Genomic DNA, 19,844 nt, shown 5'->3' with positions numbered 1-19,844 from the left:
TTGGGACTCATAGATCTTGGGAAGAGAAGTAGCTGATCCCCTTAGCTGTGAGATCTTTACTCTTTTTCCCTCATTAAGGTTTTGTCCCAATGGGTTTTCCTTAGTGAGGTTTTTAATGAGGAAGATCTCATGGCTGTCCAAGCTTAGACTTTCACAAAGCTAAGCTTGAGGGGGAGTGTTGAGATGAGGAGTAGTTATGGAGTGTTGAAGTTACTTGGGTGGAGAAAGTTACCATAGTAAATATTAGTTACTATGGTAAAAAGGGTTAAAAGGAAGTTACCTTAGTGAAAGGAGTTACTTGAGAGTGAAATGGGTAAAGGGAAACTTACCAGGAAGAGAGGAGTGTGCGCTGAGGTTAGGATCAGGTTGTGGATAAGGTGGAGAGCCTTGACAGGCTGTGACAGGCTGGAAAGGCAAAGCATCTCAGTCCAAGATGCCTCACACACGATCACACTCCCATTGGCTGAGTTTGAAATGAGGAGCCTCTTCCCTTTGACTCCACATGCTTAGAATAGTGATCAAATGGAAACCCTTGTATCTGATCTCTCTATATATATTGTAACCTCATCATTAATAAGATTAAGAAAGTTATGAGTCTCTTTTAGTCTCTCTCAAAGTTTCTCTTTAGACTCTTAATCTCATTTCATACTTTAATCTTCTCTAAACTTATTCTAATCTTCTCTAAACACTTAGATTACTCTTAACATCACTAAAAGTGATACTAATTTGATCTTCTTTGATCTTTTATTATCGTGTATTAAGGCAAGCTTTTAAAGGAGATTAAAGCGCAAGTTTTGTGATAATAATTAGTGAATATTTTATATAATTAGGGTGAGATTGATTTCAGAAGATTAATTTAACGTATATAAATAGGTAGCCTTGAGTTCTTTGTTATTTCTCTTTCTAGGATTGCAAACCTAGAGTTCTAAAGACACTTTTCACATTAGTTGTGGTTTTATCAGTTTTTTTTTATTTGTTTCTTTATAATTTGTTGCTTTTGTATTTTATTATTCTATTACATATGTTTCGTTTCATATTATCATAATTTTTATTATGAAAGTAATACTTATATTCCTATGTGTTGTTTTATCTTAAATTTATAATAAATTTATTTAATTATTTGCTTACTCTTAAAGATTTATTTCCATATAATATACTTCAATTACATCTAACCAATTACAGTATATAAATCCGCATAATTTTGTTCAATTTTTTATTATATCTAATATTTGTGACTATATATTTTTACTTTATAATATATATAGATTAAAAGTAATAATATCTTTTAATCACTCATTCCGCGCAGAACGCAGGTTATCATCTATTTCAAAGTATAAATACCGATCTAATGCCGTCGAAGTGCTGAGTAACCCCACTTTCGACGCTCGACCATATGGTGTAGTATTTTGTTGGGTTTTATCTACAGTTCTATTTAGTTGGCACATAGACATAATACAAAGCCAGCCAAATCCAAATATATGTATAAGCCAAAGCAGCAGAATAGCATACTTATCTACAATCCCACTAACAGATCCGACGAAGTAACTCTTTAAGTTGGAGTAAAAGAAATACCTTATAGTTCTTTTAGAAGTGCATGAACATCCCAAAATAAAATACCATTCGCTTGCCCTATCACTATCACTGGACAACACTTGAATGAATAAAGTATTGATTTTAATAATTTTTGTCAAGACTTTTAGCGTTGAATAAAATATTGACTTTAGTGTCGCTTCTTCCTTCGATAACACCGAGGTGGTTATACAAAAAAAAAAAAATTATCCTAGACAAAATTCATTATAATTTCTGAAAAATATTTACGACTAAAATATACACGACTCATTATCTTATGAAAATTTTAGAATAAATTGGTCCTATAGTAAGTCATTTACTAATATAATTTCCCTTCATTAATTAAATAAATGATTTATTCTGGTCGTTAATATTTTGGGGAGATATAATAATAAAATAGTATTTAACTTATTATTCTCCTGTGTCGCGCTTTGCAGATGTTCAGAGAAACGACTTGGCGTCTCCCTCCGGCAAAAACTCAAGCGTCCAAACACTGAAGTGAGAGAGAGATAATCATTACTCGAGAATCCAATCTTCTTCTTCTTCTTCAGCTAGATTCTCACGCGTTTCTCGTTTTCTCCACCTTCATCCGAGTATGACGATGGGTGGTGCGTCTTCATGCGATTCACTAGTGGCTGCTTGCATGTCCTCCGCCTCGCACTCAAGCGGAGACCGACTGACTCAATTCGATACTAGGAGGAGTAGAATCTGGCCTCGCCGGAGTAGACTGGTTAACAACTGCTCGCTCCATGGATCCCAGGCGAGTTCCCGTAACAACAAAGCCTCGTCTTCCCTCTTCGAATCGAATAACACTTTCTCCAATCCAAAGCAGAGGAGATTCAATCGAGCATCAACCTCTGGTATTATACATAATTTTCCATCTTAGTGTTAATACTGCGACTACTTTGCTTGTTACTATGCCAATTGAAGTAAAACTATTATTTATATTGGGTTAACAGGGCAAGTCACTACTCTAGAGATGGAGAAGGACGCAATGGTTAGCAAGAAACCTCCTTTCGAGCCACGCCGAGTTGTTGTCACTGGCATGGGAGTTGAAACGCCACTAGGTCACGACCCTCATACTTTTTATGACAACCTGCTTCTAGGCAACAGTGGTATAAGCCATATAGAGAGTTTCGACTGTTCTGCATTTCCCACTGTAAGCTCTATTATCAGGAGGCTATTGCAAGCTCTTGTCTTTGGCAGTTTTCCTTCTCACTCTCTATATGTTTCTTTGCCAAGAGAATCGCTGGAGAGATTAAATCTTTTTCGACCCAAGGATTGGTTGCTCCTAAACTTTCCAAAAGGATGGACAAGTTCATGCTTTACCTTCTCACCGCCGGCAAGAAGGCGTTGGAGGATGGTGTGGTGACTGAGGATGTGATGGCAGAGTTCGACAAATCAAGATGTGGTGTCTTGATTGGCTCAGCAATGGGAGGCATGAAGGTATACTTTCATTTCTTTGTTTGCTTTGAAGCATAATCACAAGATTTAAAACAATTTTTTTTCTAATTGTTGCATTTGCCACTGTATATGTGGATGCAGGTCTTCTACGATGCGCTTGAAGCTTTGAAAATCTCTTACAGGAAGATGAGCCCTTTTTGTGTACCTTTTGCCACCACAAACATGGGTTCCGCTATGCTTGCCTTGGATCTGGTCTGACCAACTTTTGGATATTGTATGTCGTAATACCAATCAATGGCTTCTCCTGTAAGTTCTGACTTTTCTTCGTTATGGTAACATTAGGGATGGATGGGTCCAAACTACTCTATTTCAACCGCATGTGCCACGGGAAACTTCTGTATTCTCAATGCAGCAAACCACATCACAAGAGGTGAAGCTGTAAGTATCCTCCATCCACTGGGAATACTGTTTATGGCGAAACTACTTTTGTTTGACACGTGGCTGTTCTTTTCCCTAAAACTTATAGGATGTAATGCTCTGCGGTGGCTCTGACTCAGTTATTATTCCAATAGGTGCATACTCTTGCCTTTATATTACATGCATCCCTTTCTTACCGATCTTTTGTGCCAGAAAAATCTCATCTCATGTGTACCACCGATGCAGGGTTGGGAGGTTTTGTTGCCTGCCGGGCTCTTTCAGAAAATAATGATGATCCCACCAAAGCTTCTCGTCCTTGGGATAGTGTAACTTTCCACCATTTTCCTACTGTCTTCCTTTTATTTGATGTCTCTTACTGTTCCTCTTGTTTCTTGATCACTAAAAACGGTGGATTTTCAAATATATGGGAGGTGAAACCTAGGGCCCATACCACATGGCGATTCATCACCTCCCTGAGATCTCTAATGCATTAAAGGTTTCCCTAATGATTCCCATTAAAACATTGGGAAAACCATTGGTTTTAACTCTCTTTGTCTTCGCAATGTAAAGGGTTTTTGTAGAGATGAATGTCCAGTGCATCTAACTCGTGTAGGATAATATTGAAAGATCTTATTAAACTTGATTTTGGTTGGTAAACAGAACCGAGATGGTTTTGTTATGGGAGAGGGAGCCGGAGTTCTACTTTTAGAAGAACTTGAGCATGCCAAGGTTTGTCACTCCTTTATATTGTGTATACAGAAACGGAGGCTCTTGTTTTGCCTTTTGCTCCATAGTACTTGGCCACCTCTTTTTCTTCAAAGTTTAGTTACCTCTTCTTCAAAGTTTTGTTACCTTTTTTTCTTGTCACAAATGAATTTTTTTTTTTTAAGTTTAAATTGTATACTCTGCTTTTGAAGAAAAGAGGAGCAACTATATACGCAGAGTTCCTTGGGGGTAGTTTCACATGTGATGCATACCATATAACCGAACCACGTCCTGATGGTAATATCTTCTACCCCCCAGTTATCTTAATTCTCTGATGCTCTGAGTTTTTTTTTTCCGTTGGCTGTTTTTACTTTCCTTTTTCTTTTTTTTTGTCAACGCCTGTTTTTACTTTCCTATAAAGTTAAAGCAGTACCTGTGAAGAGCATTGTTTGGTTGCTCGAGAGCGTATTTCTAGGCTTTACTTTCCAATGGTTTCTTATTCATTCAACCTTTTTTTTTTACTGAAGTAGATATCTAATATCCGCAGGTGCTGGTGTCATTCTCGCTATCGAGAAAGCGTTAGCTCATGCCGGGATTTCTAAGGAAGACATAAATTACGTGAATGCTCATGCTACCTCTACACCAGCTGGAGACCTTAAGGAGTACCACGCTCTTTCTCACTGTTTTGGCCAAAATCCTGAGGTAAAATTGTTATTATCTAGACCGCATTTCCTGTCTTGTACGTACACTGATGTCTGTATTTTCTTACATGCTCTCTGAAAAATTGGCAGCTAAGAGTAAACTCAACAAAATCTATGATTGGGCACTTACTGGGAGCTTCTGGGGCCGTGGAGGCTGTTGCTACCGTTCAGGTTAATGACACTTTTAAGTCTAGAAACATCACTATATCTACATGAAAGAACTTGTGTATAAAAACAATCAATTTTCTTTGGATAAGGAAACGACTTGAGTGGATAAAACATTTATATTCTGTGACCTTCTCGCCCTACAGGCAATAAAGACAGGATGGGTTCATCCAAATATCAACCTCGAGAATCCAGACAAAGCAGTGGTATGACTGATAAATTGTAGTTTGACATCTCTGAATGATTATCACAACTTCAATTACGAAATGATGATGGATCAGGATACAAAGCTTCTGGTGGGTCTTAAGAAGGAGAGACTGGATATCAAAGCAGCCTTGTCAAACTCTTTCGGCTTTGGTGGCCAGAACTCTAGCATCATTTTCGCTCCTTACAAATGAATGGCGAATAGTCCAATGCTGTGTACTCTTGTGTAACTTGCTGTAAGGTACATCTTAATTTCTTTTCTCCTTTGATGCTATCTTGGCCCCATCGTTTATGCAATCTCAGATTTTTTTGGGACAGTTGGCTCCTTACGTAACATATATTTTTACAAGATAAATAACCTTGACTATTTGCTCGACAACCAGGAACTGAACCTACTAGACTTTTCTTACACCATGATAGGGACTGGTTTAGTTCCTGTGATTTTACGTTGTTTTGTACCATCATCAATCTCTCTGTGTGATAACTAATTGACAGAGTGTTTGGCCATGTTTTGATGCAGTGTGTGCAAGAACTTCCCATGTTTTGATGCAATGTGTACGAGAACTTCCCATGCTTTTGGTAGTGCCATGATTCAGGATTCGATTAACTTGCACAAAGAGTTTAAGCAACGTTGAAAAGAAAGAAAAAAAAAGTGATGAGGTAGCTGAGGATTTGTCAGGAACAACAATACTTCATTTTTCACTTTGATTAGTCAGACTGAAATATTTGAGCCAACATTTCTTGTATTTTTATTCTTTGAAAGCTTTAACCAAAGAAGATTCAACATCCATCCAAGGGAAAAATTTGATATGGTGCCCCTCTAGTTAAGTTTCTTTAGGCCCAATACCATTTGGACCAATAACACTACCCAAAACATGGAAATTTCTTCTAAATTTCTTTAGGCCCATTATACTAATATTCCTAAATTTAGTCAATCTTTGAATGTAAATCAATTATACATTTAAAGAAACAAAAGTTGGTAATTAAGCATTCTTCTAAATTTGTATCATTTGAGTGGAATAAAAATTAGTGAAAGCATTTTTCTAAATTTGTATCATATGGGTTGAAAGGTATGAAAAAAATCATTAAACTCATTCCTCCATTAAAATTGAATGAATGAACTTTTTTTTTGTCAAAAAAAAAAAAAGAATGAACAATTTAGGTAAAAGTGTACTCCCTCCGTTTTTAATATAATTTAGAAAAAAATTTATGTTTCAAATTATATGACGTTTTTGGTTTTCTATGTAAAATTTATTAACAATTAATGTTATATGACCAATGATAATATACATTCTATTTTGTTATCGATTGATTAGTGGTTAAATAAATAATTAATGATGTTTTGTCTAAAAAAATATATAAAAATAATGATTTTTTTAATATATGTGCATAGTTCTAAAACTACTTACATTAAAAACAGATAGTAGTATTTTGCATGAGAATCAGAGGAATGAATCTATTTCTCTATCCTCTTTAATTTTTCCACTAAAAAATGTTCCACTCGCATTCATTCCATCAATTCTATTAGTGGCTTTCATCTATATTCTTTCATTTTCGTTTTAGCAGAGTACATATATTGAATTGTCTTTTTACAATTTTAATTTGAATGATGAAACTTTAAAAATGCATAAGTTTACCAATATTTATTATTCTAAATATGCATCCTTTTGAATTTTGTAAAAGAAAATGTTCTTTTATCCATTCTTCTAAGTCTAATATAACTCAAATACTAAAATTTTATTTATCTATCAACAACTAGAATTAACTGATGGATATTCTAAAATTTAAGAATATTCCTAATTCCCATTAAATTTAAATCATATTGGATGTTTATCATAATGTTCATAACTTTTAAACATTTTTTTCACAAAAATACTTTTTAAAAGATTGTGAAAGAATTATTCTCCGCATTTAATAAAACTAGGGGCATTGTCTCCGCGCAAGCGTGGGGTTATACACATATTTCTTGTTTCATCTCAATATTTGTTAGGGTTATTGTAGCTGTGAATTTTGCGTTTTGGGTTGATCATTGTTTTTTAAGTTTTTTATTGTTATAGGGTTAGAATTGTGATGATGTACTGTGTATGCACTGTTCTCCACTCATGAATGACTAAATTGTGTTAGTAATGTGATTGATATAGTTTGTGTTGTTGCTTGCTGTGTCACTGAGACTTATTCTTTGTTTGTCTTTTTAATTTGTTACTTGTACTGTTGAGATTACATAAATTATATTAAGGTTGCTGAGAGTATCTTTTGTTTCTGGATATTTTTTCACCAGTTTAGTTGTGTAAGTTGTGTGTATTAAGTAATATTTTTTTTTATTCTTATTATGTTGGTTATATGTTTTTTTACTTTTAAACTTGTTGTTTTTACCGGACCTTTAAAACAAATATATGAAGACTTGTAGAAATAACTATAAAATGAGTGACAATTAGTATTTGGGTCTTAATGAGTTTTAAACGAATATATGTATTTCTCGTAAGAAGACAATAGCGTTGGCATGTTGACATTGAGCATATAAGCTATTTTTATAAGACAAGAGGAGTGAGCAGGTGGAGATGTTGTTGCCGCCTTTGTGTCTGTTGGGATTGTCTCTTGTATCTCCTGGTGTGGTTGTGTTTCTTTCTCTTTTATTTGATGGATAATATGTAAACAAAAATCATTGTTAGTTGTATTTATCAGAGTTTGTAACTTAATATCCTTTTTTGTTTAGGTAATTTCACTGATCTTGGTTGTCGTCTTCGTCTTCTTCGTAAGCATCTGTGAAAGTAAGTTTGTAAATTGTTAAATATTTGGCCGTGTAGTTTATATTTGTTTAGCTGGCTCAATGTATGTGTCGTTGAGTTTTAGTTGAGTTGATTGGTTTGGTATATTTGTTTTGAAGTTTATTTGTAAGATTAGACAAAAAAGAGGTGATCATTAATGATTCGTCTTTTTTGGGATTCTAGTTTTTGGTGTTTTGATTGTTTGGGTTATTGTGGTTTCTTTTAAACAGTAAAATAAAGATTTGTGTAAAATTAGATTGATAAGTAAGGGAGATAAATAGACGACCACAAATCTTGGGTATGAAATATTTTTGATTATTGATGTTAGCACAATATAGATAGTAATATAAAGGGAATTATGTGTTGATTGTTTCTTACGGATCAATGAGGAGACGAATAACGACTCGAGTTGTTTCTTTGGTGAGGCCAGAGCCCTGGACAGAACGGATTTGCCCAATCACATCTGTGAGTTTAAATATCAGTTATGATATCAAAACATAATATAAACTCAGATGCAATATGATAATATACCTGGAAGTTCTAGGTTTGTGTTCGCAATCACTTGGATATTGTCGAACAGTCTAATCTTGACTGAAGATTGATCTCAGGAGCATCCGTAATGACTTCATCAATAATGGTTAGTGAGATGAAACGAATGAGGAATGGATGATCAGTTATCTTGTACATGCTTGAGCGCCTAGAAACCTCAAAACGATCGACTTTCACAATGGAACCAGCTTTCAAAGATGGCATGTAATGATTAGCACGTCCGACGGGAGTAAACCCATGAATCACGGAATCTGCAAATAATATTATTCAACAAAGAATCAGAAAATAAATTAAAACAATTATGTTAAATAAGTGTTATAGATCGAAGATTAACTTACCTTTTCATCAAGGAAGAGAACCGTGATTCCCACAAACTCCCTGTATTTCTTGATGTTCAGGGAATCCCAAACGAGGAAGCCAGAGGCTATACTCTGACTACTACGACCAAGACGGTGAGATTCGAAGGTTGAGTGACGGACACCGAGACGCCGGTTTGACGAATTGGAGAGGCAGAGAGAAACATTTTCTAGAAGTTGGTTAAATTTAAGAGGAATCAATGAGTTTTGTGGAGATGCATATTGAGTTCATCAAAGATGAGAATCATATATATATGGTTTATATAGGGGCTACAAATCAGGAACATTTATGATCAAACGATTTAAGATGTGGACATGAAGAGTTCACCGGTGAAAAAATAGATTACGAATAGACACATGGTGCAACTCTGTAACTCAGACTTGTTTGAGACAGTGAAGAAAAGAACTCAAACTCATGTTAAACGACAACAATTTACAATATGAGAAAACTATAATTGTTGCAAACTTGAGCTTTTTTCATATAACGTGATGAATCTCATTTAAAAATGAAACCCATAACGCACTTGTGGCCCGACCCTCAAAGGAAGCCGTAGAAGCAAGAGCTTCCGACCTTCATAAATATATATTAGGTTCGACCGTCAATGTACAAAGTATCATTTAGCTTAGTGGTATAAATGTTGGTGTTTATATCTCAATAACCCAGGTTCGAGCCATAGACTTGACATTTTTTCACACTCTTTAAAAGTGGGTCCATAAAATACTGACGTGGCGCGCCGAGGAGTGAGCAAAAACTCATCTATTATAATATAGATTTGAATATAAATCACAAAGAAACCAATTTGATTAAATATTGTCCATACCTCTCAATTAATAATATGTGGCTGTTGAAGGTTGATTATAGTAGCACCAAACAATTGATAATAACAACATAACTTTTAACGATTTGTTTAACAGGAAATATGTATTTAGTGATTTTCCAAAAAGATTTTTATTATTATTATCAACCTACGACATATAGAATTTGAAAATCTATCTACACTGAAGGTCTTTGGTAAATTAAAGTAAACAACCTTTTTAAAAGTATATACATAACTAATATTATAAAACGACATACTATATTAAAATAAATACTTTTTGTCCGATTTTATAATGTAAATGTTTTAAACGTAAGTAGGTAAATATTAACATATTATAGCAATTAAGCTTTGATAAATTACATCTTCACTTTTTATCACAAAAAGGCATAGACAGGTAACAAGGACACAAAAGGTTTTGTATCCTTGAATTCAAATTTCCTTTTTTTTTTGAACACAGAATTCAAACTTCCTTTAGCGCAAAAATTTGGATTTTAAATAAAGAATTCAAAAATTATTCTTTTTTTTTAAATAAAAAGTATGCACATCCAGTGGCGGATCTAGAACTGCATTTAACCGGAGGCACATAATTTGTTTTCACTATATTTTATAGTTAGATGGAGACACTAGCTTTGATTAAATTTAATTGCTTAAAGAAAATTAAGAATGAGACGGGGGCACGTGACCCCGCACGTCCCTTACTGCGTCCGCCCCGGTGCACATCTGAAACTACTACAATCTTTCAATAAAAAAAAAAAAAAGAGAAGAATATTGCAAAATAGCAATCGATCATCAGAAAGTTGATTCGTGCCAAACAATCAAAATGGTACAATGTATCCTCTCTTCCATTTATAATTTTCTCGAACCATATTCCCAACTTTGTCTCCTCTACTTGAGTATCCTTCAAATTCCTCATTTTCTTTGTTTCTTCCTCTTCTTTCCATTTATATATCATATTTAGGACTATATACATAAGAATTACATATGTATACTAACAAATAGTGCTCTGTTTTTAAATGATTCGGTTCTTAATGACACTAACTTGACTCCGTTAATCAACCAAACGAGTTATATTTTGTATAGTTGTAGTCTTGTAGATTTCGAGATTAATTTAATCTGTTTCTAAGAATATGATTTTTTATTCACTATATAGTTGAGCATCATCCAAGTTAAGTATACTTGTTACTTGGCCTAATGTTTTTGTGTGTTTTGGCTTTAACAGACATAAAGATCGCCCACATTCACAACTTAAAAGTTGGTATACTAGGTACACGTGTTAATATACCGCCATTATGTGTGTACGGTATGCCTAATTAAACATTATTAACTAAATGGTTAGGGATGATTCTCCATGATATGTATGAGTTGGATATATAAAAATATCCTATAGATGTGAACGGAACGGGTAGATGAATTTTTTCTTTTCGTGCATACAAAATATATTAATGCTAACCATATTAAAAGCCATCGCAATTGATAAAGAAGAATGGTCAACCCAAACCAAAAAGACTAGTCTTATTTTAGCAGACTTATGTTTGTTTATGTATGTGTGTGAAAAGAAAGTGGTTCAAACTCAATAATTTAAAAATATTATTTTGATAGAAAGATGAATAGTTCTTTTTGTATAAGCGGTACAAGTGTATTTTAAAAATATCCTCTTTTTCAGTTTTTTTAGAAAATCTATATCTTCTTGTCTTTTTATTACCATATATTTTCATCTTAATCGAATTTGTGTTTTAGTTAAAGTATAAATTTAGCACTCGATTCGTAATATATGTTAAAAATGTTTAAATTTATTAGTTTTTTCATATATTTCAAAAAAATTCTAAAGTTAAATATCTTGAGCTGAAATTGTAGAAAAATTTGTGAAATCGTACAAATGAAACCAAAACAAGAAAAAAATCATATGTTTATTGTATGATTTAGTAAACAAGTTTTTAGAACCTCCAAAAAATTAACATACTATCTGTCGCACAAAATAAAATCCATAGGTCAAATAAACTAACATGAAAAATCCGTTAACCATTAATGGATGGACGTTAAAATAAACTTATAATATCTATAAATTTGACAAAGACAAACTATTTTTTTTTTGAGCAAACTATTTTATAATGTGCTATTACTATTGGTTTCATCCATTTATTAATTATATACTGCTATTAACAAAATTGGTATCCCTATATAATGTTCTTCATTTCAGACTCCAATCTTATTAACATATGTTTGATTTCTTTTTACTAATATTGTGATTTTGTTGACGTGTCTCTTTTAGACAAACTAAATTAGTAAGAAAATATATTAAAAGGCCTTATGTAACCGAAATATGTGGTTGTATAGTTCATAATTATATCTGAGAGTCAAATGCAAATTATAAGGCTAGACTTTCTGTCTATTGTTTTAAAATTTAAAACTTTCGTCGACACGTACTTAAGAGTTTTAAGAACTTGATTATTGTTTTAAACTATATTTTAGGAATAAAGATCTAGAATAATGTTAGGCTAGCTAGAGACAAGAAGAAAATTAATATATAATAGTCACAATTCTAGAACTCGACATAAATATAACAGATTAAAGAATAGACCAACAAATGATTAAAATGAGATTCTAAAGTTCTACCAAAAAAAAAGTCTATCCACCGAAGACCATATATATACTAGGGGAATTTACGTGTTTACCATTTTTATGCTACCATTTTTCATTTTTACCACCATTAAAAAGACATTTTCAAAAATACATTATTCATTAAGTGGCAAAAAACTCTTATGTCTTGTTCTTTATATATATAATAAATAAATATTTAAATAATTAAAAATATAAAAATATAAAAAATATTTTTTTTTTCTTCGAATTATACTATTTCGAAATTCAAACCTTAAACCCTAAAACTCAACTCTAAACCTTAAACCATCAATCCTAAACCTTTTTTTTGAAATACGAACCCTAAACCCTAAACCATCAATCCTAAACCCTAAACCCCGAAACATCAACTCTAAACCCTAAACTTTCAACTCTAAACCCTAAAACATCAACTCTAAACCCAAAACTTAAACTTCAACTCTAAACCCTAAACTTCAACTCTAAACCCTAAACCATCAACACTAAACCCTAAACTTTCAACACTAAACCATAAACCCTAAAAAGTAAACTCTAAACTCTAAACGCTAAAAAATTAACCCTAAATCCTAAACATCAACTCTAAACTTTAAACCCTAAACTTTCAACTCTAAACCCTAAACTCTAAACTCTAAACTCTAAATCATAAACCCTAAACCCTAAACTCTAAATCCTAAAACTCTAGAGTTGATGTTTTAAGGTTTAGATTTGAAGGTTTAGGGTTTTAGGGTTTACGTTTAGAGTTTAGAGTTGATGTTTTAGGATTTAGATTTGAAGGTTTAGGGTTTTAGGGTTTAGAGTTTGAATTTCAGAAAAATATAGGGTTTAGGGTTTAGGGTTTACGTTTAGGGTTTAGAGTTGATGTTTTAGGGTTTAGATTTGAAAGTTTAGAGTTTAGGGTTTAGAGTTGATGTTTTGGGGTTTAGGGTTTAGAGTTGATGTTTCTTGGTTTAGAGTTTAGAGTTGATGATTTAAGGTTTAAAGTTGATGTTTTAAGTTTTGATTTAAGGTTTAGGGTTTATGTTTAGGGTTTAGAGTTGATGTTTTAGGGTTTAGATTTGAAAGTTTAGGTTTTAGGGTTTAGAGTTGATGTTTCGAGGTTTAGGGTTTAGAGTTGATGTTTCATGGTTTAGGGTTTAGAGTTGATGATTTAGGGTTTAGAGATGATGTTTCAATTTTAGATTAGTTAACCGTATGTTTTTTTTTGTCAAAGTTAATCAAAAGGTTATGAAAGTCTTTTACCTTTCATTAAAGATGAAGGTAAAAATAGTTAGCGTAAACATGAAAAGTGGTATTTTGAAAATGATATTTTTGAATGGTATTTTTGGTAATTTTCGTATGTACTTTCTCAAAAAAGAAGACCATATATCTAAAAATGAAATGAACTATTTTCCGTTATTTTTCTCGTTGATAACCAAAACTTAAGATATTGTATTTTAACTTTTATTAGACTAGATTGAAGTCCATCTGGTTGTTTCATTTTCAATCACGAGTTGTGACGATAAAATGTTTGGTCTGAAAAATAGGCTGTACTCAAAAGGTACTTATTAGTATACGAGATTATGGCAATAAAGAAAACCTGCTAAGATAACATCAACAAGTTAAAAAAAACAAACGAAGAGATCACTGTCTCGTTCTGTTATGGACCTGTCTAAAACCATAATTTATCACGAAAAATTGTTAGAAATACCACAAATTACGTGGTACTTTTCAAAAATACTATCAATAAGAAATGTAATAAATGTTATTTAGACTTTGATGATTATTGTTTAAGGTTTAGTATTAAAGGGTTGAGGTTGGATTTATAAATATTTTATGAATATTAAAAAAATTAGCTTAGTGTTATTTTATCACAAATTTAAAGTATTTGTGAAAATAATCATTCATTAATGGTAAATTTGAAAAAAGGTATTAAACTTATGGTAGATTTGAAAATTTTCCATGCTGTCAAAAAAAAAAAAAAAAAAAAATTCTCCATTTATTAGCGCTAATTAAGTTTAAAGATGAACCTCTGTTTCTTTTGCACTGAAAGCCAATATTTTGTGAAGCTAAATGATACCATGATCGTCGACAAAAAAAATGATACCATGATCTAGCCATTATGTCAGAAATCTTGTTGCTTGTTAAAGATCTCGTATGGTTTGATTATGATTTCTGGCATCTATATTATGTAGCAAACCTTATTTATATATAAAGTTCAGCTACATAGAATTTTTTATTGCTTGGTAAATTAAAGGTTATTTGATCAAACAAAAAATTATAATTAATAATCTACAAAAGAAAAGTTAATTTGTGCAGAAAACTAGAACGATTTGAGTTTTTCTGCTAAATTTGTAAATGTCCATAATACTATCACAAATTTCATATTCATACAACTATCTTCACAAAAGGTGCATGTATATTATCTTGGCATTATGCAAAACTAAAACTAGTTATATACTTATATACAAGTAAGTTAATGGTTCATCCATCACATTGACTATTTAGTTTCTTTGTATACAAGAGATAGATAAACAAGATCAAGCGAATTTTTATAAAGAAAATTAGATAAAATATTTATCACCTATTTTGTCCCATTCGAAAGTCAGAAATGGGAAGGGATGAGAATTCATAAGCACTATATATTGCACTTCATAGAATATATTAATATTATATTAATAAATATTAATGTAAAAGTAGAAAGAATTGATGAATTTACATAGTTCTTATATAGCTAGCATATAACTCTATTTAAATCTGCATTCATTCTATGATCGACATTTTGTTGGGAGCGTGAAAATGCCGCAGAAGTATAACTTCTTTTTTTTTTTTTGAAAAGATGTATAACTTCTAAAACCTTTAATTTTTGTCACAATGGAAAATGAAAAGCTACCATCTCTTTCCCATAATTAATGTTCACAAATTAGATTCATATTTTGAAGATATGCTGCATCCACTGAAGTACATATGTCTCTACATGAGTTGATCTCGAGAACGAAATTAGAACCGAACGGAGTTTTACATCTATTTTTAATTTTATATAATGAAGTTAGTCAATCCATATATAAAATATATTTTTAACCAAATTTACGAAGACAAATCTAGCTAAATAAACAAAAAGAAATATTCCATTAGACTTCTTGAAAGTACTTAGAAATTTAACGCAACAAATACAAAACCGAATCACTGATCTCACAATGCACGCTTGCAGAAATTTCCTCAAAACAACCACCAAATTTCTCAAAGAAAGAAAATGCTTTAGATCTTTCAAACCTCCCCGAAGCGAAACCAATATTCAAAACCACGTGCTCCCTAATAAAATTCATACCCGGTCCGAGTACATTATACCTGACCCGACCCAAAAGGACCTTATATATATGTCCCCATGCAAACACACAAAACAACTCAAAACACTCTTCATCAAAACCATTTCTCTCTCACTCTCTCTAGCCCCTCCAATGGCTTCTAACTACGACAAACTCACTTCTTCCAGAGTAGCGATCATTGGTGCTGGTGTTAGCGGTTTGGCAGCCGCTAAGCACCTAGCTCATCACAACCCGACCGTTTTCGAAGCCTCGGATTCGGTCGGAGGTGTTTGGAAGAGCTGCTCTTACGAGACAACTAAGTTACAATCGACACGAGTCGATTACGAGTTCTCTGACTTTCCATGGCCCAATAGAGATGAAACTACTTTCCCATCTTACGTTGAGATAATAGATTACTTGGAAGCTTATGCCAAGCATTTTGATCTCCTAAAGTTCATGAACTTTGGCTCTAAGGTCATTGAAGTTAGGTATACCGGTGATGGCGAAACTCCACAGATGGTTGACCTCGGTGCTTATGGCAACATGTTGCCTGGTAAACCTGTCTGGGAGGTTGCTGTTCAGAACGGAGATGCTGGAGATATTCAGGTTTGTCTTAATTACTTAAGCCGCCATCTCATATATACTTGCTTATGATTATTGCATGCAGATCCCTTTGCATCCTCAAATAATTTTCATTTTAGATTAATTTTGTATGATTCTTTTTTTCTTTAAACCTTTGTTCTTCAAACTAAATCCTAAACTAATCTCTATAATTTTATGTGACAAAAATACTAATCTTTCTAGAATTTATAACAGCCATGTAACTTTTGTAGTTAAAGAATTTTTTAATATGGTATATGAACTGGAGTTTTTAATCTAAATCTTATAATGAACTTCCAGATAGATGTTATAAACTATTGCATGCATCGTTTACGTCGTCTTCTTGTTTTCTTGTGCTTTTTAAGTTGTCTACGTCTATTTGTGAATCAATGCATGATATTATTTTCTACATGTGTCATGTGTATGCAGTGGCATGCATTTGAGTTCGTCGTAGTGTGCACCGGAAAATTCGGCGACGTACCAAGAATTCCGACGTTTCCAGCGAATAAAGGGCCGGAGCTATTCAAAGGAAAAGTGATGCATTCGATGGATTACTGCAAATTAAACAAAGAAGAAGCTTCTCATCTCCTCCGTGGCAAGAAAGTCGCCGTCATTGGATATAAGAAATCCGCCATTGATTTGGCTTTAGAGTCTGCTTTAGCCAATCATGGTACATATATTTATTTCAAAGAATTATTTGATTACTTCACACATAATTAGCTTCACTCTAACAATTAGCTCAAATATAATATACACTTTTTCGGTTGGAGTTGGACCGTTTTTATGATTAGCATAAATAAACCGATAAATTGAACAATCCAATATGATTTCAATAACTAAAAAAAAAACTAAATAAAAATATATAAAAATATTGCAGGAGAAGGTGGACAAGCATGCACAATGGTGGTGAGAACAACACATTGGGTGTTCCCACATTACTGGATATGGGGTCTTCCATTCTTCTTGTTCTACTCTACGAGAGCTTCTCAGTTCCTACATGATAGGCCTAACCAAAGCTTCCTTAAAACTCTCTTTTGCCTCATATTCTCTCTTCTGGTTTGTGATCTTAAAACCTATTACTTTTGTCTCTATAAATTGCGCAATTTTATATGTGGATTTTATAAGTTCTTATAAACATATGACATTCATACAGCGTGCCGTGGTTTCCAAATTCATCGAATCATATGTTACGTGGAAGCTTCCTCTAGAGAAGTATGGTCTTAAACCGGACCATTCATTTGAAGAAGACTATGCTTCTTGTCAAATGGCCCTCATCCCGGAGAATTTCTTTGAGGAAGCGGATAAGGGTATGATCCGGTTTAAGAAAACATCAAAATGGTGCTTTTATGATCAAGGGATTGAATTTGAGGATGGGACTACCCTAGAAGCTGATGTTGTGATACTGGCGACTGGTTACGATGGCAAGAAGAAGCTCAAAGCCATTGTTCCTGAACCCTTTCGAACTTGGCTTGAGTTTCCATACGGTGTTATGCCTCTATACAGGTAAATGCACTTATAAAAATAAAGTCGACATAGTAAACTAAACGCTAGGTCAAGTGTATTACACACGAAATTGTAGCATTGGCAGCATTAATGCTTATAATAACAAAAAAAAAAAATGATAAAATTTTCAGGGGAACAATCCATCCATTGATACCAAACATGGGTTTCGTGGGATACGTTCAAAGTAACTCAAACCTACACACATCAGAGCTACGTTCGCTGTGGTTAAGCCGTCTAGTGGATGGGAAATTCAAATTACCGAGCAAAGAGAAAATGCTGGAACAATTCTCCAAGGAAATGGAAGTGATGAGAAGATCGAGCAGATTCTATAAACGTCATTGCATTTCTACCTTCAGCATCCAGCATGCAGATGGTTTGTGTAACGACATGGGACTCAATCCACGGCGTAAATCCAACTTGATCCTCGAAGCCTTTAGTCCTTATGGTTCTCAAGATTATCGACTCGATGAAGAAGAAAGAAAGTAATTGAATATAGTACTACTCAGAGAAAAATAACGAGCTTACATCTGAGGGATGATGTCTATCATGTAAAATACTAAAGTCATAAAACTGTGTTGGTGAGTCATTGAATAATCATGTATGTTTGACTACATGAACTTTTAAAGTTTAAAAAAATGCTCTGTAAACTCTTGTATTAATAGTTAGAATATCTAAATAAATAAATAAAATATTTATATTTATAAAATATTTTATTTTACTTGTTTATTTGAAAGTTTAGATAATCAAATTTTAAATTAATTAAGGATTTACAAATATAAAACATTTTATGTTTCTTAAATAAGAACAATCTTTCATTATTTCTCTTTTTTAGTTTTTGTTTTTGTTTTTCATAAATAAATATAGTTTGTGATAACTATTGGTGAGATATAAACTTACATCAGTTGTAGCATTGTTTCTAATTATGTATTTTACATCACATTTAATTTCCTTTTTTACATTTTGAGAGAAACCCAAAAAAATCAAAATAAATTGAAACATTTAGCAACCAACGCATACGGTTCTCTTTTGAATTGCGGTCGGTTTATCTCTCCGAGTCATGAGTATAAAATTCCAATTTTACCCTTTTGGTTTTTGGTCAACGCGCGGCGGCAAGTCACTACTTTAACCAGAGAGTTCCCTCACCGGCATCGAGAAAATCGGTTGGCGAGCGATGGAAGGAGTAGAGAAGTTTTTCAGCAAGATGGTGATAGATGCGAAATCGGCAGCTTCTTCTTCTTCCTCTTCTCTTTCTGAATTCGCGGAGAAACGAGCCGGCGGCGGCGGCGGTAACTCGACTTCATACGACACTTCCGCAGTTTTGGTCAAAAGAACTCCCAGGTAATCTTCGAAAGATTTTGAATTTGTAAGATCCTTGCAATACCTGAGGAACAGAACCGATCAGATCGATTTTTAGGACAAACAAGTTGGAGATTAGGGTTTACTAATATGCAGTTAGTTTACTTGTTATACTCAGCTTTTAATTTGTGACTATTTTTTTTTATCGCTGGGTGGCAGTGGAGTATCGGCATGGACGTGTTCAAAGCTGTGCGCGGTTTTCTTCGTAGCTGGAGTGTTTGTGGGTTATACGCTTAAGAGACGGGTCCGGAGCTGGGCTTCTAAACTTCTCAGAAAAATCAGAGATGATTAAACTCCAACCTCTCTTCTGCTTCTTGAATGTGTTTTAGTACCCCGATTTACTGTTGTGCTCAAGGCACTCTTTGTTGTTTCATCCTCTAGTCACAGTTTGTGGTAATGGAGATAGTGTGATTGGGGGTCACCTCTTGAAAGTTGAAAGACATGCATATTTTTGTGTGAAGTAACTCTCCACTAAGTACAATTAAAACAACTTGGACTCTAAGGGTATATCACACTGGATTACACTACTCCAAGAAACCATACAGAGATAGATGTGTTGAAAGATGTATAAACACAAAACTGAAAGAAATCTAGAGCATACAAATCGAATTATAAACCCATAAAAAGCTAAACCATTTCTACTGTGTAAGATTATAAAACTGTGCTGGTGAGTCATTGAGTAATCTTCTATGTTCGACTACATGGAGCTTTTATAGTTAAAAACAAATTCCTACTCTTGTAATTGTATGAAAATATAGTCATATCGATCATGAGACCATCAACATCCCTGGATCCAAGGGGTCTTTAGCAAAACAATTATTTAAAATTATGGAGATCC

General features: G+C 33.3%; 3 protein-coding genes and 1 long non-coding RNA gene across 4 annotated transcripts; 3 read left to right on the top strand and 1 right to left on the bottom strand.

The window, feature by feature from the left end:
• Positions 1 to 1,984: 1,984 nt before the first annotated feature.
• On the top strand, positions 1,985 to 5,955 carry LOC106401799 (3-oxoacyl-[acyl-carrier-protein] synthase II, chloroplastic-like). Its single transcript, XM_013842387.3, has 14 exons — positions 1,985 to 2,429; positions 2,529 to 2,728; positions 2,812 to 3,015; positions 3,115 to 3,225; positions 3,316 to 3,411; positions 3,500 to 3,545; positions 3,637 to 3,716; positions 4,051 to 4,119; positions 4,308 to 4,392; positions 4,643 to 4,797; positions 4,887 to 4,967; positions 5,108 to 5,167; positions 5,243 to 5,406; positions 5,686 to 5,955. Exons 1-13 carry the CDS (start codon positions 2,165 to 2,167, stop codon positions 5,357 to 5,359), a joined length of 1,569 nt encoding a protein of 522 aa, XP_013697841.1. The 5' UTR covers positions 1,985 to 2,164; the 3' UTR covers positions 5,360 to 5,406; positions 5,686 to 5,955.
• Positions 5,956 to 15,093: 9,138 nt separating this feature from the next.
• LOC106397714 (probable flavin-containing monooxygenase 1) lies at positions 15,094 to 18,155 on the top strand. Its single transcript, XM_013838334.3, has 5 exons — positions 15,094 to 16,153; positions 16,577 to 16,817; positions 17,025 to 17,203; positions 17,301 to 17,650; positions 17,782 to 18,155. The coding sequence occupies exons 1-5, from the start codon at positions 15,440 to 15,442 to the stop codon at positions 18,134 to 18,136; spliced, it is 1,839 nt and encodes a 612-aa protein (XP_013693788.2). The 5' UTR covers positions 15,094 to 15,439; the 3' UTR covers positions 18,137 to 18,155.
• A 376-nt stretch (positions 18,156 to 18,531) lies between these two features.
• Positions 18,532 to 19,293, bottom strand: LOC125586879. The gene is made up of 2 exons (XR_007323401.1): positions 19,112 to 19,293; positions 18,532 to 19,031 (listed from the first exon to the last, which is right to left on the bottom strand). It is a non-coding gene; the product is annotated as an uncharacterized LOC125586879 (long non-coding RNA).
• BNAC05G14900D lies at positions 18,686 to 19,466 on the top strand. Its single transcript, XM_013839893.3, has 2 exons — positions 18,686 to 18,988; positions 19,166 to 19,466. The coding sequence occupies exons 1-2, from the start codon at positions 18,822 to 18,824 to the stop codon at positions 19,296 to 19,298; spliced, it is 300 nt and encodes a 99-aa protein (XP_013695347.1). The 5' UTR covers positions 18,686 to 18,821; the 3' UTR covers positions 19,299 to 19,466.
• The last annotated feature ends 378 nt before the right edge of the window (positions 19,467 to 19,844 follow it).

Source organism: Brassica napus, chromosome C5 (genome assembly GCF_020379485.1).
Source record: "Brassica napus cultivar Da-Ae chromosome C5, Da-Ae, whole genome shotgun sequence".
Lineage (NCBI taxonomy): Eukaryota > Viridiplantae > Streptophyta > Magnoliopsida > Brassicales > Brassicaceae > Brassica > Brassica napus.
The sequence above is the reverse complement of the archived record's forward strand: the minus strand, read 5'-3'. Positions and strand labels throughout refer to the sequence as shown.

Coding starts and splice junctions, on each gene's coding strand:
- LOC106401799 (XM_013842387.3), top strand. CDS start 2,165: ATGACGATGGGTGGTGCGTCTTCATGCGATTCACTAGTGGCTGCTTGC. Junction 4,393..4,642: donor AACCGAACCACGTCCTGATG/GTAATATCTTCT, acceptor TAATATCCGCAG/GTGCTGGTGTCATTCTCGCT. Junction 4,798..4,886: donor GTTTTGGCCAAAATCCTGAG/GTAAAATTGTTA, acceptor AAAAATTGGCAG/CTAAGAGTAAACTCAACAAA.
- LOC106397714 (XM_013838334.3), top strand. CDS start 15,440: ATGCACGCTTGCAGAAATTTCCTCAAAACAACCACCAAATTTCTCAAA. Junction 16,818..17,024: donor GTCTGCTTTAGCCAATCATG/GTACATATATTT, acceptor AAAATATTGCAG/GAGAAGGTGGACAAGCATGC. Junction 17,651..17,781: donor GGTGTTATGCCTCTATACAG/GTAAATGCACTT, acceptor TAAAATTTTCAG/GGGAACAATCCATCCATTGA.
- BNAC05G14900D (XM_013839893.3), top strand. CDS start 18,822: ATGGAAGGAGTAGAGAAGTTTTTCAGCAAGATGGTGATAGATGCGAAA. Junction 18,989..19,165: donor TTGGTCAAAAGAACTCCCAG/GTAATCTTCGAA, acceptor GCTGGGTGGCAG/TGGAGTATCGGCATGGACGT.